This window comes from Acanthochromis polyacanthus, chromosome 16, assembly GCF_021347895.1.
Source record: "Acanthochromis polyacanthus isolate Apoly-LR-REF ecotype Palm Island chromosome 16, KAUST_Apoly_ChrSc, whole genome shotgun sequence".
NCBI lineage: Eukaryota > Metazoa > Chordata > Actinopteri > Pomacentridae > Acanthochromis > Acanthochromis polyacanthus.
This window is the reverse complement of record NC_067128.1, coordinates 38,401,620-38,419,003: the sequence shown is the minus strand read 5'-3', so window position 1 is coordinate 38,419,003 and position 17,384 is coordinate 38,401,620. Positions and strand designations below refer to the sequence as shown.

General features: G+C 40.1%; 2 protein-coding genes across 6 annotated transcripts in view; one reads left to right on the top strand and one right to left on the bottom strand.

Annotated features, from left to right (window-relative positions):
- The window catches only part of LOC127530323 (uncharacterized), a 133,590-nt gene that overhangs the window by 40,711 nt on the left and 75,495 nt on the right, over positions 1–17,384 (top strand). The window lies entirely within an intron of this gene.
- LOC110971956 (trace amine-associated receptor 1-like) overlaps positions 17,235–17,384 on the bottom strand; it is an 867-nt gene continuing 717 nt past the window's right edge. The window contains exon 2 of the mRNA XM_022222372.1: positions 17,235–17,384. This exon is cut by the window's right edge and continues 440 nt beyond it. Coding sequence (XP_022078064.1) covers positions 17,235–17,384 — 150 coding nt within the window.

The following is a 17,384-nucleotide window of genomic DNA, read 5'->3' as shown; positions in this document are numbered from 1 at the left end:
TACCACACTTAACCTAGACCACCCCCAGCTACCACACTTAACCCTAGACCACCCCCAGCTACCACACTTAACCCTAGACCACCCCAGCTACCACACTTAACCCTAGACCACCCCAGCTACCACACTTAACCCTAGACCACCCCCAGCTACCACACTTAACCCTAGACCACCCCAGCTACCACACTTAACCCTAGACCACCCCCAGCTACCACACTTAACCCTAGACCACCCCCAGCTACCACACTTAACCCTAGACCACCCCAGCTACCACACTTAACCCTAGACCACCCCCAGCTACCACACTTAACCCTAGACCACCCCAGCTACCACACTTAACCCTAGACCACCCCCAGCTACCACACTTAACCCTAGACCACCCCAGCTACCACACTTAACCCTAGACCACCCCCAGCTACCACACTTAACCCTAGACCACCCCCAGCTACCACACTTAACCCTAGACCACCCCCAGCTACCACACTTAACCCTAGACCACCCCAGCTACCACACTTAACCCTAGACCACCCCCAGCTACCACACTTAACCCTAGACCACCCCGCTACCACACTTAACCCTAGACCACCCCCAGCTACCACACTTAACCCTAGACCACCCCAGCTACCACACTTAACCCTAGACCACCCCAGCTACCACACTTAACCCACCCCCAGCTACCACACTAACCCAACCACCCCCAGCTACCACACTTAACCCTAGACCACCCCCAGCTACCACACTTAACCCTAGACCACCCCCAGCTACCACACTTAACCCTAGACCACCCCCAGCTACCACACTTAACCCTAGACCACCCCCAGCTACCACACTTAACCCTAGACCACCCCCAGCTACCACACTTAACCCTAGACCACCCCAGCTACCACACTTATAAGTTTGGACACAAGTACCATGATGCTTGTGAATCTTATGATATTGTCACTTACAATATTTATACATACACCAGTATACCAAAATGAAGTATTTCATTTTGGTTGATGGCTATGACTGTTTTTATATTGTAAGTGACAATTTCCTCAGATTCACAAGCATCATGGTACTTGTGTCCAAACTTATGGCCATGGCTGTAGTTGTCCATCAAAGATATAAACGCACACTGCAAGATACAGAAACACACTGGAAAGCAAAATAGTGTAAATAAGGCTGTGAAAATCTGTAAAGGAGTTTTCTTTTGGGGGGAATAAAAGGAGCATGAATTTTGTCCAAAATAAATGGCTTAGTATAGTATGTTGAACAACTATTCAAGCACACACTGCAAAACAAACTCCAAGATGAAACAATGGAAAGTAGCTGTGGAAAAAAACTCAAGCAGTTTTCTTTTTAAAAAAGTCACAAATTTTATTTAAAATAAACACCGTAGTACAGTATGTCAAGCACAAATACACACCATGCAAAAATGAAATAATGTAAAGTACACTTCCAAAAACTAGAGCAGTTCTCCGTGAAACAAAACATAAATTTTGTCCAAATTTAACGCCATACTATGTCAAACACACTCAAGACTAAATGTGAAGTAGGCTGTGAAAAACACTAGCAGTTTTCTTTGAAAAAAGATCATGAATTTTGTCCAAAATAAACATGATAGTGTAGTTTTTCAATCAACCATGCAAATGCACACTGCAAAACACAAATGCACTGCAAGTTGAAATAATGTAAAGGGGGCTGTGAAAAGATACGATAGAGCCATTTCCTTTGGGGGGGGAAAAAAAGAAAGGATCATGAATGTTGTCCAAATAAACGCCATAGTCCAGTATGTCACACAAAAGCACACTCCAAAGTGTAATAACCAAAAGTACAGTTAACACTATGGAGCAGTTTTCCTGGGGGGGAAAACAAAACAAAAAAAAAAAAAAAAAAAAACACATTGTCCAAAAGTAACACCATGCCATGTCAAAATAATGCCATTTTTCAAACATGCCATTAAACACCATATGATAATTTAAAGTACACTGTGAAAAACACTACACAGCAGTTTCCTTAGGGGAGAAAAGGATCATGAATTTTGTCCAAATTAAATACCATAGTATGTCGAACAAAAATGCAAACTGCAAGATACAAACGCACACACTGCAACATACAAACGCAGATTGGCAAATACAAATGCACACTTCCAAATGAAATGTAGTAAAGTCAACTGTGAAACAGCATAGAGCAGTTTTCTTCGAAACATAAGGCTGAGTTTTGTCCAAAATAAACGCCATAGTATAGTATGTCGAACAAAAATGCACACTGCAAAATGAAATAATGTAAAGTACACTGTTAACACTGTAGAGCAGTTTTCATTGAAAGAAAACTCACAAATTTTGTCCAAAATTAACACCATGCTATGTTGAAGTGCCATTTTTCAAACATGCTATAAAAACATACCATATGATAATGTAAAGTACACTGTGAAAAACACTATAGAGCAGTTTCCTTAACAAAAGGATCATGAATATTGTCCAAATTAAACACCATAGTATGTCTAACAAAAACAAACGCACACTGCCAGACACAAACGCACACTGCCAGACACAAACGCACACTGCCAGACACAAACGCACACTGCCAGACACAAACGCACACTGCCAGATACAAACGTAAAGTCAACTGTTACAGTATAGAGCAGTTTTCTTTTGAATAAAAGGACCATGAATTTTGTCCAAAGTAAACGCCACAGTATAGTATGTCGAACAAAAACAAATGCACACTGCAAGATACAAGCGCACACTGGAAAATTAAATAATGTAAAGAAGGCTGTGAAAAACACTATAAAGCAGTTTATTGGGGAAAAAAGGATCATGAATGTCCAAAATAAATGGCATTGTACAGTATGTCGAACAAAAATACACATGCACACTGCAAGATACAAACAGTGCAAGATATAAACCCACACTGCAAGACAAAATAATGTAAATTACACTGAGAAACACCATAGAGCAGTTTTCTTTGAAAGGATCATGAATTTTGTCCTAAATGAATGCCATAGTATGTCGAATAAAGATACAAATGCACACACTGCAAGATGAAATGCTGTAAAGGAGGCTGTTAAACACTAGCAGTGTTCTTTGACAAAATCAAGTCATGAATTTTGTCCAAAATATACTCTAGTTTGAACAAAAATACAAACACTGCAAAATACAAATGCACACACTGCAAGATAAACTCAGTGCAAGATTAAAGCACACTGCAAGATACAAATGCACTGTAAAATGAAATGTAAAGTAGGCTGTTGAAAACAGAGCAGTTTTCTTTCAAACAAGTCAAATATTGTCCAAAATTAACACCATAGTATGTCAAAATAATGCCATTTTTCCCCAGCATGCCATAAAGACACCATATGATAATGTTAAGTACACCATGAAAAACTGTACCGAGCAATTTTCTTTGAAAAAAACGTGAATTTTGTCTTAAACAAAGACCAGTGTAGTTTGTCAAACAAAAATACAAACACTGCAAGATAAAAACACACGCTGCAAAACACACTAAAATGAAATAATGTAAAGTAGGCTGTTAAAAACACTATACAGCAGGTTTCTTTGAAATAAGTGATCATGAATTTTGTCCAATATTAACACCATAGTATAGCATGCCGAACAATACAAACACACTGCAAGATGAAATAATGTACAGTAGGCTGTGAAAAACTCTGTAGGGTAGTTGTCTTTGCAAAAAGTGATGAGTTTTATTCAAAGTAAATACCATGGTATAGTATTTCAAACAAATAAATGTACACTGCGAAAGATTAACGCACAGTGCAAAAACCACTGCAATACAAATGTGCAGTGCAAGATTAAATAAGGTAAAGTAGGCTGTGAAAAACACTGTAGAGCAGTTTTCTTTGGAAAAAAGTGATAATGAACTTTGTTCAAAATAAACGCCATACTATAGTATTTCGAACAAATAAACGTATACTGCCAAAGATTATTGTACAGTGCAAAAAAAAAAAACACTGCAAGATAAACGCACACTGCAAAATTAAATGTGAAGTCGGCTGTTAACGCTACAGAGCACTTTTCTTTGAAACAAAAAAATCAAGAATTTTGTCCAACACCATAGTATGTCGAATTGCCATTTTTCCGACATCCCATATGATGAAATAAGGTATAATAGACGGTGAAAAAGTTACGATGTCAGGTTGGCTCAGGAAATGACCGTCTGTCTTTGAATGCAACACAATCTGCTTTTTTACAGCTGTTCCAAGAAACTACAAACCAAGATGGCAACTACACAGGAAACTGAACTGGAGACAATGGGCTCCAAACACTCACAGCGACTACTAGTGGCTGGAAACTACAACAGCAAAGAAATAATACAAAATAATTCCTACTCACGGTAGGTGACACTTAACGGCTATAAAACGACCTAATTTACTATAAACCACAAGGTTCGAGTGAAAACTACAAATAAAGAATACTCTGAACGATGCTCTGTACAAGAGCAGAGACTACGGCCAAACTAACCAACTCACAAATTCTCAGTGATGCTCAGGACGATTCACAGTGGAGGAAGCCAGAGTGCGAGGCCAGATGGTGGGGTGGGGGTAACAGACAAGTGAATGGAGGAGACGCCCAAGGGTGTGTGTGCCTTTACATGTGATTTTATGAGAAATGTGGTTTTACATCATGGAGGCTTATTTTAATGTCTTATTTTTCCTTCTCTTAATGTAAAGCACTTTGATTTGTATATCTGTGAAAAGTGCTATATAAATAAACTTTACTTACAACAGCCTGCAGAGATTTCCCTTCTTACCAAAGTGGAGAGAATCAGGTGTAGAGGACTCTACTAGGAGCAGGTGGAACCAAAACTAGAAGAGACGAGAACAGCGAAGATTAGTACAGAATGTTGGTTTAGACTAACATGCTTAATGAAAACTCAGGCTCCTACCTGATGTGTCACGATCTGGCGCTTGAGATGAGGAGTCTGGTTATACTGAGGCAGGGTGTGCTTGATTAGATGATCTCCACCTGCTCCTAGTTCCAGCTGAGGATTGCTGATAAGTCACACCTGTCGTCACTTCTGCACCGCTAACCCTAACCCTAAGGGGGGGGAGGCACCATCTAGGCCTTGCAGCAGTAGCCTGACAAAAACACTATAGAGCAGGTTTCTTTGTAAAGGAAAATGATCATGAACTTTGTACAAAATAAACGCCATAGTATAGTATGTCGAACAAACGCACACTACAAGATACAGACGCACACTGGAGAACAAACACACTGCAAGATGAACTAATGTAAAGTAGGCTGTGAAAAACACTATAGAGCAGTTTTCTTTGGGGGGGGGGGAAAAGGATCATGAATTTTGTCCAAAATAAATGCCAAAGTACAGTTTCAACAAAAATACAAATGCACACTGCAACATAGATGGTGCAAAATACAAACACACACCGCAAAATGAAATAATGTAAAGTCAGCTGTGAAAAACACTATAGGGCAGTTTTCTTTGGAAAAAAAAGATGAATTGTCATAAACGCCATAGAACAGTATGTAGAACAAAGATAAACGCACACTGCAAGATACAAACACGCATTGCAAAATGAAATGATGTAAAGTAGGCTGTGAAAAACACCATAGAGCAGTTTCCTTTGAGACAAGAAACCATAAATTTTGTCCAAAATTAACACCTTAGTATGTCGAAATAATGCCATTTTTCCAAACAAGCCATAAAGACACACCATATGATAATGTGAAGTACACCGTGAAAAACACTAGAGCAGTCTTCTTTAGGGAGAAAAAAAAAAAAAAAAAAAAAATCATGAATTTTGTCCAAAATTAATGCCATAGTATGTCAAACAAAAAATACAAATGCACACTGCAAGATACAAACGCACACCGCAAAATGAAATAATGTAAAGTAGGCTGTGAAAAACACTATAGAGCAGTTTTCTGTGAAACAAAAAATTTTGTCCAAAATAAACACCTTAGTACAGCATAGAATCAACCAATCATACAAATACTGTAAAACAGTCAAGATGTGACAAAATAAAGCAAACTGATGAGGAAACTCACAAAATCCTCAGAGTAAAAAAAAAAAAAAAAAAAAAAAGTCAACCAATCATACTCACAAATGTAAAACAGTCAACATGCATCTAACCCAGGTTTAAATTAGGACTTTTTCTGGCCCAAAGTGGCCATGGATGTAGAACACAAAATCAAGACTTGTGGTCGTTGTGTCCGGAGGAAGGCATTGCCCAATAAATCTGCTCCACTGGTTAACATCATCCCTTCGTGTTCTCTCGAACTGCTGTGTATGGATTTACTGAGCCTTGAGCCTGACTCAAGGAACACCAGAGACACTTGTTCTAACAGATCACTTTACCAGGTTTGCAGTGGCCATTCCAAACCCAAACCAAAAAGAAAGAACTGTGGCAAAGTGTTTATGGGACAGTTTTGTCATTTACTACGGCATCCCCAAGAGAATCCATACTGACCAGGGGCCGGATTTTGAGTCAAGGCTAATTAAAGAGCTGTGTGAGGTGGCAGGTATTCAAAGAGCCGTACGACACTATACCACCCAAGAGGCAATCCAATGGAACAATTGAATCATACACTCTTTAGCATGTTTGGAACACTGGAGGAAAAACAGAAATCAAAATGGAAAGACTATGTGAAGCCATTAGTTCATGCATATAACTGCACCAAGAACGAGGTTACCGGTTATGCCCCGTATGAGCTAATGTTTGGACGATCGCCTCGTCTGCCTGTTGACCTTGCTTTTGGTCTCCCACTGCAGGAAAAAGAGCACAAAATCTATGCACAGTATGTGCAAGATTTAAAGTCACGCCTTGAAGAGAGCTTCAAGATTGCTTAAAAGAACTCAAATGTGCTGAACGAAATAAAACATGTCGACCAGCGAATCATATCAGCATTGGAAGTGGGAGACAGTTCTTGTGAGGAATGTACACCTCAGAGGAAAACAAACTGATAAATGTGAGAGATGTCTTTGTTGTGATCAGCAGAGCTGGAGATCTCCCAGTTTACAAAGTAAAGCCTGAGCGCAAAGATTGACCTGTACACACTCTCCATAGAGACCTCCTCCTTCCATCCGGCTTTCTTCCGGCCAATGAGAATAGTGATGTGCCCTGTGGATAGTCTCCTATAACTCGACCACGCACTCGTCTTAATCCTGATCCAGATATCCACACCGACTCACCTGCTGCTGAAGAGTCTGAGGACATGGCCCCCCTAAGTCTTGACTTACCTGCTATCTGCTTCACTGTGGAGAAAACACGTCCAGTTCCGGCTGTCTGTCAGAAGTGAACCTGACGAAATCCATTCTCCAACTCCCTGTTCCATCATTTCTGTCCCTCTTGACAAACTTGAGCCGGAGACGAGCAACAATGAGTCAGAGTCAAGTGTGGAAGAAAATGAAGAGGATCGAGGAAATGAATCAAACGCAAACAACTTACTTGTAAACTCACCTGAGCCCATAAAAATACCTACCGTAGTTTCAATGGATGAAGACTTACCGGAAGATCCAGTTCAGTCTGAGCCTGACTTGGTTAACTCACCACTGCCAGGGATGTAGTTAACGGTGGTTTTACTCTTAGACGCTCAACTCGTCAGAGAGCGCCACCTAAACGACTAGATTACAACACCCCTGGTAACCCGCTTATATCTGTAGTTCAGACATTGCTCCAAAATGTGTCCGATATCTTAAGTGTTTCCACCTCTCCTGAATCTATTGTGCCGTCTATTCATGTTGTTTAAGTTTAGCGTGCAACGGGACATGCCTGGTTTAAGGTGGGGAGGATGTAAACCAGGTTTAAAAATAGGACTATATTAAAATATATAAAGATCCTATTAAAATAAAATGCATCTATAAATAAATATGTATACGTCGTCCTAATCATGTGACCAGGAAACTCACCAAGTCCTAAATCTGAGACAACAAAATGACAAAACTCAGTCACACACAAATAATGCAACACTCAAGATGTGATAAAAAAAAAAAGGAAGCAAAATGACCAGGAAAATCAAGAAATCCTCACAGACAACAAAATGACAAGACAAATGATCAACCAATCATACACAAATAATGTAAAACAGTCAAGATGTGACAAAAAAAAATGAATCAAAAATCAGCATAAAAAGATGCGAAATCACCAGGAAACTCGCTAAATTCTTAATCTGTGGCAAGTTCTGTATGTGTTTCGACACAGCTTTGCTCAAACTTGTAAAAAGCCTGTTTGGCCATGAGGCTCACAAACGGACAACTCAGTCTTGTTTCTTTGTTTTTTTGCTGCTTTTGGTTTAAAGGTGGAATGAAAGTTGACAGGTTGATAACCTTCAATATGAATTGGGGGAAAAAAGACACACATTAGTATTTTCAAACATCATGTGTTCTTTAAATCAAAGAAATTTAATTTACACATTTACTAAATAAATTTAAATTGACTTTCAACTTTATAATCTTGAGTGTGAACCAAATTCATTAAATTAAACCTCAATTTCTTCAAACAAAACAAACATTTCAAGTTCTCTTAATTAGTCCTACCAGTTGCGTCCTCACGGTCCAAACAGCAGCTGTGTCTTACTTCATATGATGACCAGGATCAAAGGAAGACTGACTGATCACCAAACATTTTAAGGCCTGCTGGATGAGATGGTGCCCTGGTAAATTGTGTCCCTGTGGAAGCACTGGTTGTCGTTTTTTAGTTCCACTCCTGTGCTGATGTTGCCCCTTCAGGCCTGGAGTGTGTTTTACATCCACCAGTTGGTGTGTTTGGGGACGCTCTCCCTTTTAACTTCACAATCTGAGACAACAAAATGAGAAAAATCAACCAATCATACTCACAAATAATGTAAAACAGTCAAGATGTGACACAAAATGAAGCAAAAATCAGCATAAAAAGAAGCTCCCAGCTCCCAGCTCCCAGCTCCTGCCCATACCTCTGTTTCCCTCTGTCTGCCGTCCTCTCCTCCTGTCTCTCTCTCCCGGTTGCTCGCCCTCTGTCTGCCTTCACTCTGTTGGCTGATTGCTGTTATAGGCGTCAGCTGCAGCAATCAGCTCAACTCCACTCACCTGCTCCCCTCCTCTGCCACTTAAGCTCTGCTGTTCCCCTCAGTCTCTGCTGGATCATTGTTTGACAGACCCACATGCTGTCCCAGACTCCGTCCCCCACAAACCCAATTCTCTCTGGACTACATCCATTTTTTGGACCTTTCTGCTTCCCCCCTTTTTGTGGATTTTCCCCTTGGACTCAGTAGTTTTGGATGGACCTCAGCCTGGTTTCTCCTTCATTATTAGTTCCCCTGAGTGCGAGTACTTCCCCGTAGCTCGTTTGTGTTCAACTGTTTGGTTTTCGCTCTGTCTAGTTCTTAGTTTTTATTTTGGTGATAAAACCCCATTTCCTTTAACTCCTGTTTGCCTGTCTATTGTGTCTGTGCCTGGGTTCAACCACCCCCCACCGTAACACAAAATCACCAGGAAACTCTCAAAATCCTCAATCTGAGACAACAAGATGATAAATCAACCAATCATATTGTGGTGCTCTTGTGCTGCTCATCCATAATGTCGCTGAATTTACACACGCAGTATTGATTTAATGACTGTTTTCTTTCATTTCACGTGTCTGTATTTAAAATAACTCGTATTAAAACATGATTCCAGTGAAACAACTTTGAAAGAAGTCAAATCATACTGCTTTACTGCTATATCCTGCATGCTATATTGAATTACCAAAATGAGACAGTAAATGACCACAAAGAGACACAAAATTACCACAGACACAAAATCAACACAAAGAGACACTGAACAAACACAAAGAGACACAAAATGACCACAAAGGCACAGAATGACAACAACAACTAACCACAAATTCACACTAAATGTCCACAAAGAGACAGAAAATGGTCAAAGTGAGATACAAAATGACCACAGAGGCACACAATTACTGCAGAGACACAAAAAATACTCTTTGTGGTTGTTCTTGTGGTCTTTGTGTCTAACTGTGTGTCCTCTGTTTTAATAGCTCAGGTTTTTCTACCAGACCAGTCCATGTTTTATTTCCAGTCTAACCCCTGGTTCCATATTTTTTCCTCCACGCTGTAAACAAAACGTTTGTTTCAGAAAACTTGTTGAAGTCCTGAAATGTGCTCTAATGACGATCCAAATCTGACTGGAGTTTTTTTGTTGCTTTGTTTCCTAGTTTTAGATAAATTCACTGCCAACATGCTGTGACCTCTGACCTCTTCATCATCCAACTAACAAGTCAGGACTCTCTGGGATTCAATCTAGAAAAAGTCATGTTATTGATCCACCAGTTCACAGACAGATCCAACTTTTTTTGCCAGTGCTTTGCATACTCTGTTATGACCTGGCTAATAGAACAGATTGTAGTTTGATTTTGATGTTCTTGCAAAGTTTACAATAGTTTCCTTGCAATAAAGCTAGCCATAAAAGCATCAAGTGTAAAGTGAAATTTTTCTTAATTATTCGTCTGTAAGAACCTCAAATTTGGCAGCAGAGGTTGGAGAAAACACAAACCCATCATGAACCGATCTCTTTATGATTTACTCTAATGAAGCTGGTTGAGTTTTGAGGAAAACACTTTAAATTCTAACCAACTGGAGCCTGATGCGCATCCAGAATCATGTTTCCGTGTGAACCAGGTGCTGCTGAGCTGATCAGGGGCCTGTTTCACGAAGCAGGTTTAGGGAAAACTCTGAGTTTGTTAACCCTGAAATGAGGAAAACTCAGAGTTTTCCGTTTCACGAAGCGAGGTAACGCTAACCAGGGAATGCGGGGTAACTCGAGCCTGTTTCACAAAGAGGGGTAACTTCAACTCTCGGTCAGTTACCGCAGTAACAGACTCTATGACTCTAACCTGGTCACCAGCAGGTTTATCTGAGAAAACCTCCAGTTTCTCTCCGTCTCCGCCCTCTTTCAGCCACACGCTGTTTCATTTCCTCATTCATTCAGTCAGTAAGCGAGCGAGTTTTGGAGTAGAACAGCTTTTATTAACGATCCAGTGGATAAAGGAGCAGCATTACTGCACAGATCATTAAATATTCGTCGGTAGATTATCAGACCGAGCATAAATGTTCTCACATTTCCGGACAATTATCGGTTTGAGCGGTACCGTTTCGTATTCGTTTCAAGTCCATAATCTACATAAACAACCTAATTCGTCCTTACATTTACATTACCAACCAGTCATGCTCTCACATCCAGCAGATATTGTGTGTTGCGCTGCGGTTCTTTGCAAATGAAAGTTTTTATATAACGTCAGAGATGCAGAGTAAGACAACTGTATGCAGGACAGTCAGAAAAGTTTTCCTGGCTCTGAAACCACTTTTACCATCATTGTGGTTTTCCTGGACATAAACCTGTCAGAACACCAAGAGTATTCCACAGGATTGCAGGTGAATGATGTAGAGATCTGTTAAATTCATTTTAAATCATATTCTGTTAATGACATTGTGCTGCAGCCTCAGACTGGGATTAGTCATTTTAGTTTCTTTTAGGATTTCCCAGTGTGATTGGCTGCATAGATGCACACACATCCCCATCACAGCTCCCTCACATCATGAACAGGAAGTCCATTCACAGCATAAATGTGCAGGTAGGCTACAGGTAGACTGACTACTGTTTCTAAATGTTAAAGACTGCATCATAGTTCAACATCTGTCATTCTCTGCACTGTCCAGATCATATGTGATGCTGCATACATCATTTCTAATGTGGAGGCCACGTGGTCTGGGTCTGTTCATGACTCCAGGATTTATGGAGAGTCTAACCTGAGCAACAGACTGCAGCGTGGTCAGCAGCATAAAGATTTTCACAATAGAATTCTCTTGTCTCCCTCCTTTAATATGCTCTGATGTAGCCACTATACATTACAGGAGAGTTTGATGGCCTTCTGCTGGGTGACAGGGGTTACCATGACAACCCAGGCTGATGACCTCATACCCTGACCCTGAACCAGGCCCCCAACAGAACTTCAACCGGACTCACTGCAGGACCAGAGCCCGGGTGGAGATGACCATAGGCCTGCTGAAAGCCCGTTTCCAGAGCCTACGTCTCCTCAGGGTGACCCCTGAGAGGGCCTGTGATATTACTGTGGCATGTGTTGTTCTTCATAATATTACCACTATTAGAGGAGAGCAACACCCTGCCCTACAAACTGAAGACCCAGATGATGAGCCCATCCACCTGCAGCTATCCAGGACAGCAGAGCAGTCAGAGACACCGTATGCAATAATCACTTTAGAGTTTAAGTCTCCATCATCACCACCACAGCAAATAAAGACATGATACACATTTCATTTGGTCTTCTTTATTCCCTACAAATAAAAGATAGTTCAGTTCATGTTCCAGTAGTTAACATAATTCACCTGTGACCATCACCACCTCTAACTTGTGCTCCAGTATCTCAATTTCCAGATCTGCCCTCCTAATCTGTTTTTTGGATTTTTCTCAGCAAATACAGTTTGTAAATCTGTTTTACTGATAACTGGGAGTACATAGAGGACATTAAATTATACAGTTGCACATGAATTCCACAGAATGAAGCTCTGGTGTTTCCTGAACATCCATCTCACTGTGTCAGTCTGTGCAGTGGAAGCTGAGGAACCATCCTGCTGCTGTCCAGCCATGCTCTGTTAAAAAGATGAGAATGTGCAACACTTCAGTGTAGGCTAAATGTCACACTCTATATTCCACCCAAAATGTGAATGAGAAGAGAACTATCAGTAACATACCTCTGTATAAAACTTAAACTACCATTTGGATAAATGTTTGGAGTATTGCCTACTTACAGTTACAAGGTCTGTGGTGTGAAGGGGCCAAAAGACAAAAAGACACAAAAGAGAACTACATAATCATACGTATATATATGCATCTTTTATTTCACACATTTTACAGGCATCTGCTTTCTTTCTGTTGGCTGAGCAGAAGTCTGTGTTAGTTTAAATAGTCTTAATTATTTAACAGGACATGATATGGATGCAGACATTTAGGCTGTGTGTGGATAAAACAACTGCACAGTCAAACAGCCACTTAATATTTAGGCTACTTTACAATGTAAAACATGATCAACATGAAGTACCTCCATGAGATAATGCCGAGGTCTGACCTGTTTGAACAATGTTTTTATATTTCATCTTAAGCTGCTGCCCCGTGCGCTTCTCCCCGCAGCGGGATTTCCCCTAAATGAAATAACTTACTAGGCTACCATTCAGACAGTTATTCCCTGTAATATTATTACGATTACAAAGGACTACATTTAAACTTACGCATTGATCCGGGCTGTTCTCCACGCCGTCTCTCTCTCTTTTGCAGCTGCAGCGGTGTTGCACTTCTTTCTGAAAACGTGTTCAAACTCGCCATATGAGCGCGTTAAAAACTTCCAGTTCAAAAACGCAGCCTTTCGCTTCCCCGTTTCCATGGTGACTCGTCGAATCGGGGTTCCATTGATGCTGTCTTTTCAGAGTTGCGGTGCACACGCTTAACTCCGAGTCAAACTACTCCGAGTTGATTAACCCAACTCAAATCAGACGTTGTGAAACCGAAAACTCAGAGTTTTCTATCTCAGAGTAGATCAACTCAGAGTTGTGGAAGAAACTCAGAGTTTGTAAAACCTGCTTCGTGAAACAGGCCCCAGAACTGACCTGTGGAGCTGCAGTTCCTCAGCCACTGGGTGTCTCTGTAGCTCCACTCAGGTAGAAAGCTGTGAGTTTACAACAACAGCAGCAGCAGCATCAGTGTCTGATGAAGATACGACAGCAGTTCAATCCTGTCTAACATCTGACTTCTGTTTCCTCTCACCTAAATCTTCCAACAAACTCCCCGACCGACGTTCCTCCATCTGACGAGCAAAGTCCATTCAAAAAGTTCACATTTATGCCGAAAATATTCATTCAAAGGTGAAGAAAGCAACATGAAGGTAAATGAACTGCACCTGTGTGCAGTGTGTGCAGGTGGTTTGATCCCATCAGGTGTGTCGGAGTGGAACGTACCACCTGCTCAGGTCAGCGGGGGGAACACGAATACAAAAGTTTAAAATTAAACCTTCATTTATTCAGTGATGACTTCACAGTTTATGTCACATGAGTGAATCTACATTAGTATAATATTTAATTTAATGTAGATGAGTTTTACTGCTCCAATCACAGACTGACGTGCTGCTGACATCATCACCTGTTCACCCGACGGCAGCAACAAACTGGAGAAGAACTGAGTGATCCTGATGACCAGTTCATGGATCAAATTATAATTTGGTGGATTTTTACTGCAGGAACACATTTTCTTCACTATCATATTACCTGAAAACTAAAAGACTCTCCTCAGTGAAGCAGCTCCTGGTTTATAAATCAAGAACTACAGGAAATATGATAAAGAACTACGGAAAGTCAGAATGAGAACAGGAAGTAAGAACTACAGGAAATACAATGTAAGTCCTTTATTTCTCCCCACACCAGAGGAAATTCACATTGTTGCAGCAGCTTACGTAGCAATAAATGTAGTAATAGAAATAAAACAATAATATTTACAATATGTACAGAGATGAGAAATGACGATGAAACAGTTCAGTATTGACACTGTAAGACAATGCAACATAAAGTGGCTTGAAAAAATAAGTATAAAAAAACTTACTGTTTTTTAAACTTACTTTTGTAGGCTAATGTCGACAGATTAGCACTAGCTAAAACTATCAAAAGTTATTTGATGTTAGCCAATGTTGGCTAAAGTAGTCATTGGCGGCTTCAGGGTGGGGCTTGGTTGGGCTAAAGCCCCACCAAGAATTGCATTAGCCCTATCATAAGCCAACCAAGAAACAATAAAAATGCAAAAAATAATAATAATAAAAGCGCCACTGCAGGAACAACATTCAGGCAGGCACCTGTGATGACAGCTGAGCCGTCACTCATCAGGCTCATGAGATGAATGGGGTCCTGTTACGTAGTACATCCATCAAGTGAGCGTGCTTAAACTTAACCTGCCTCTAATTTTTGTCAGCGGCTTATTGTCACTTGTGACAAATTTAACGTTAGTAAGCTGGTCAAATATGGATAAATTTGTTTTTAAACGTCGCCGGACGGAACAACAGACAGCGGTGGCGGGTGAGTTGGATAAAACTATGGACACACCTGCAAGGGAAGATGACCACTCTGGTCCCGGGTCTCCCATGTTCAGTGCTCGGGAGGATGAAGATGAGCAAGACAAAGAGGAGATGGAGCAGGAGGAAGGGGAAGAGGAAAGCACCTGGCATGACCAGTCACAGCCAACCACTGCAGGCAGTAGTACTGGCCATGAGACTAGTGCTACCACTGATATTAGCCAACGCCCCTAGGATGGACCGCAGCGCCCCATCAGGAAAAGTTACCCTTCAAGGCTAATAGGTAACCAGCAGAGACATTTTAATGCTGCCTGGTTTGATTCATACAGCTGGCTTGAATATTCAGTTGAGATGGATGCAAGTTTCTGCTTTGCCTGACGACATTTTTTGGGTGGTGGTGGGGCAACGGTTCCATTCCGAGCCGGCCTTTTATGATGGATACAAAAATTGGAAACATGCAACAGCAGCCTTTAAAAAACATGATGCAAGTGCAGCACACAAGTTTGCTATGGAGGCATGGGCTGAATTTAAACTGGCAACGACAGATGGCTCGAGGTTAGGAAATATGATGGATGCCGGCCATTCAAAAATCATACAGGAAAACAGAGACTACATGAGGGCTGTGATTTTGTCCCTACATTATACTGCATGACACATACATAACAAATACACAGCCTATATTTATCCTACCAAAAAGAGCAAGAAGAATTATGAACAAATCCACCGACAGAGAACCAACAAACCAACTCTTCATTAAATTTAATACATCAAAATTTAAGGATCTGGTTAATTATATAACAATTCAAGTTATGTATAAAGTTAAAAATCAGCAATCACCGAATAGTATCCAAAGGTTTTTTCAAGTGAGAGAAGGCAAACATCTCAGAGGAATTTTTATGTTCAAAAAAATAACCAGTTAGAACCAATATAAAACTTCACTGTGTCTCAGTAAAATGAGTTACATTATGGAACAGCTGCAGTGATGAACTGAAATCATGTAAAACAAGAGGTCGGTTAAAATATATCTTTAAAACTGAAATATTAAACAGATACAGAATAGAAAAAGAATAGAAAACAAAGGTAAAATCAGTAACATCAGGAGTGTTGTGTATCCTGTGATGTTGTTTTTGTTTTGCTTTAAATTTTGTATTTTATGCTGTTATTCTTTTGATTTCACTGTTGTTTTTGCTGTTAACTAAATGACTGGCTATGACCTGAACAGTGCTTCAGGGTGAATTTATGTGATATATTTTCATAAGGAATAAGTGGTGGGACTGAGTTGGTTTTACTTCTTCCTACACCCTTTTCGAACAGAATGTGGTTTTGAAATTGATTACTGGTAGTACAAAAAAATGCTGTCATAGCTACAATTTTATTTTATTTTGTTGTATATGTATAAATGTATACATATATGTATGTACTGTCTTTCCTTTCATCCAAGTTCAAAAAAATAATAATAATAAAAATAAACTTTAACAGAAGTTTAGGTTAATCATTTCACATTTCAGGAAATTTCCTCAATAGAGGAATTTTCAGGATCATCCCAAAGAGCCTTTAGGCAGAGCTAAAGGAAAATCATCCATCCATCCATTATCCATCCATCCATTATCCATCATCTATACACAGTTCAATCCTCATCAGGGTCATGGGGGCTGGAGTCTGTCCCAGCTGACTGAAGTTGAAGATGAGGACACCTGGACAGGTAACAGTCTATCACACTTTCACTTGGACAGTTAACAGTCTATCACAGGTTCATCTGGACAGGTAACAGTGTGCAGCCCCAACGGAAAACCATCAGATGACAAATGACAAAAATTGATGAGAAATGTTGCCACAAATCAGTTATATTAATTGGAATGTCATTTACTAAAACATAATAGATATTTTTGTTGATCAAATGGTCAGAAATAACAGGGAAATGCTTAGATTTCAGTCATATAAGGTTATACAGACTTGCTGACTTTACTAATCATGATTATTGCCCTGTGTAATCACATATACACACATGTAGGCTAATTAATGTATCTTCAGGTCCCATCTTTTAGTTCCATTTGTAATTGTGCTGAAATTAAAGTCTTTTTTTAAAGTGTTGCAGTACATATCGTTGTATTAATATCAGTATTGTTTCTATTTTCATCACTTCTACCAAATTAAACTCAACATTGAAGGAAACATGTCAAAGAAGTCTGGAGTTCGTCAAATCACCTTGGAATATCTTCCTAGAAATGATCATTCTGAAAGCTGATCTGAACCAGCTGTAGAAGAAAGCATAAATGAAGGGATTGAGCATTGAATTGGACAGTGTGAGCCAGTTCAGTGTTTCAAT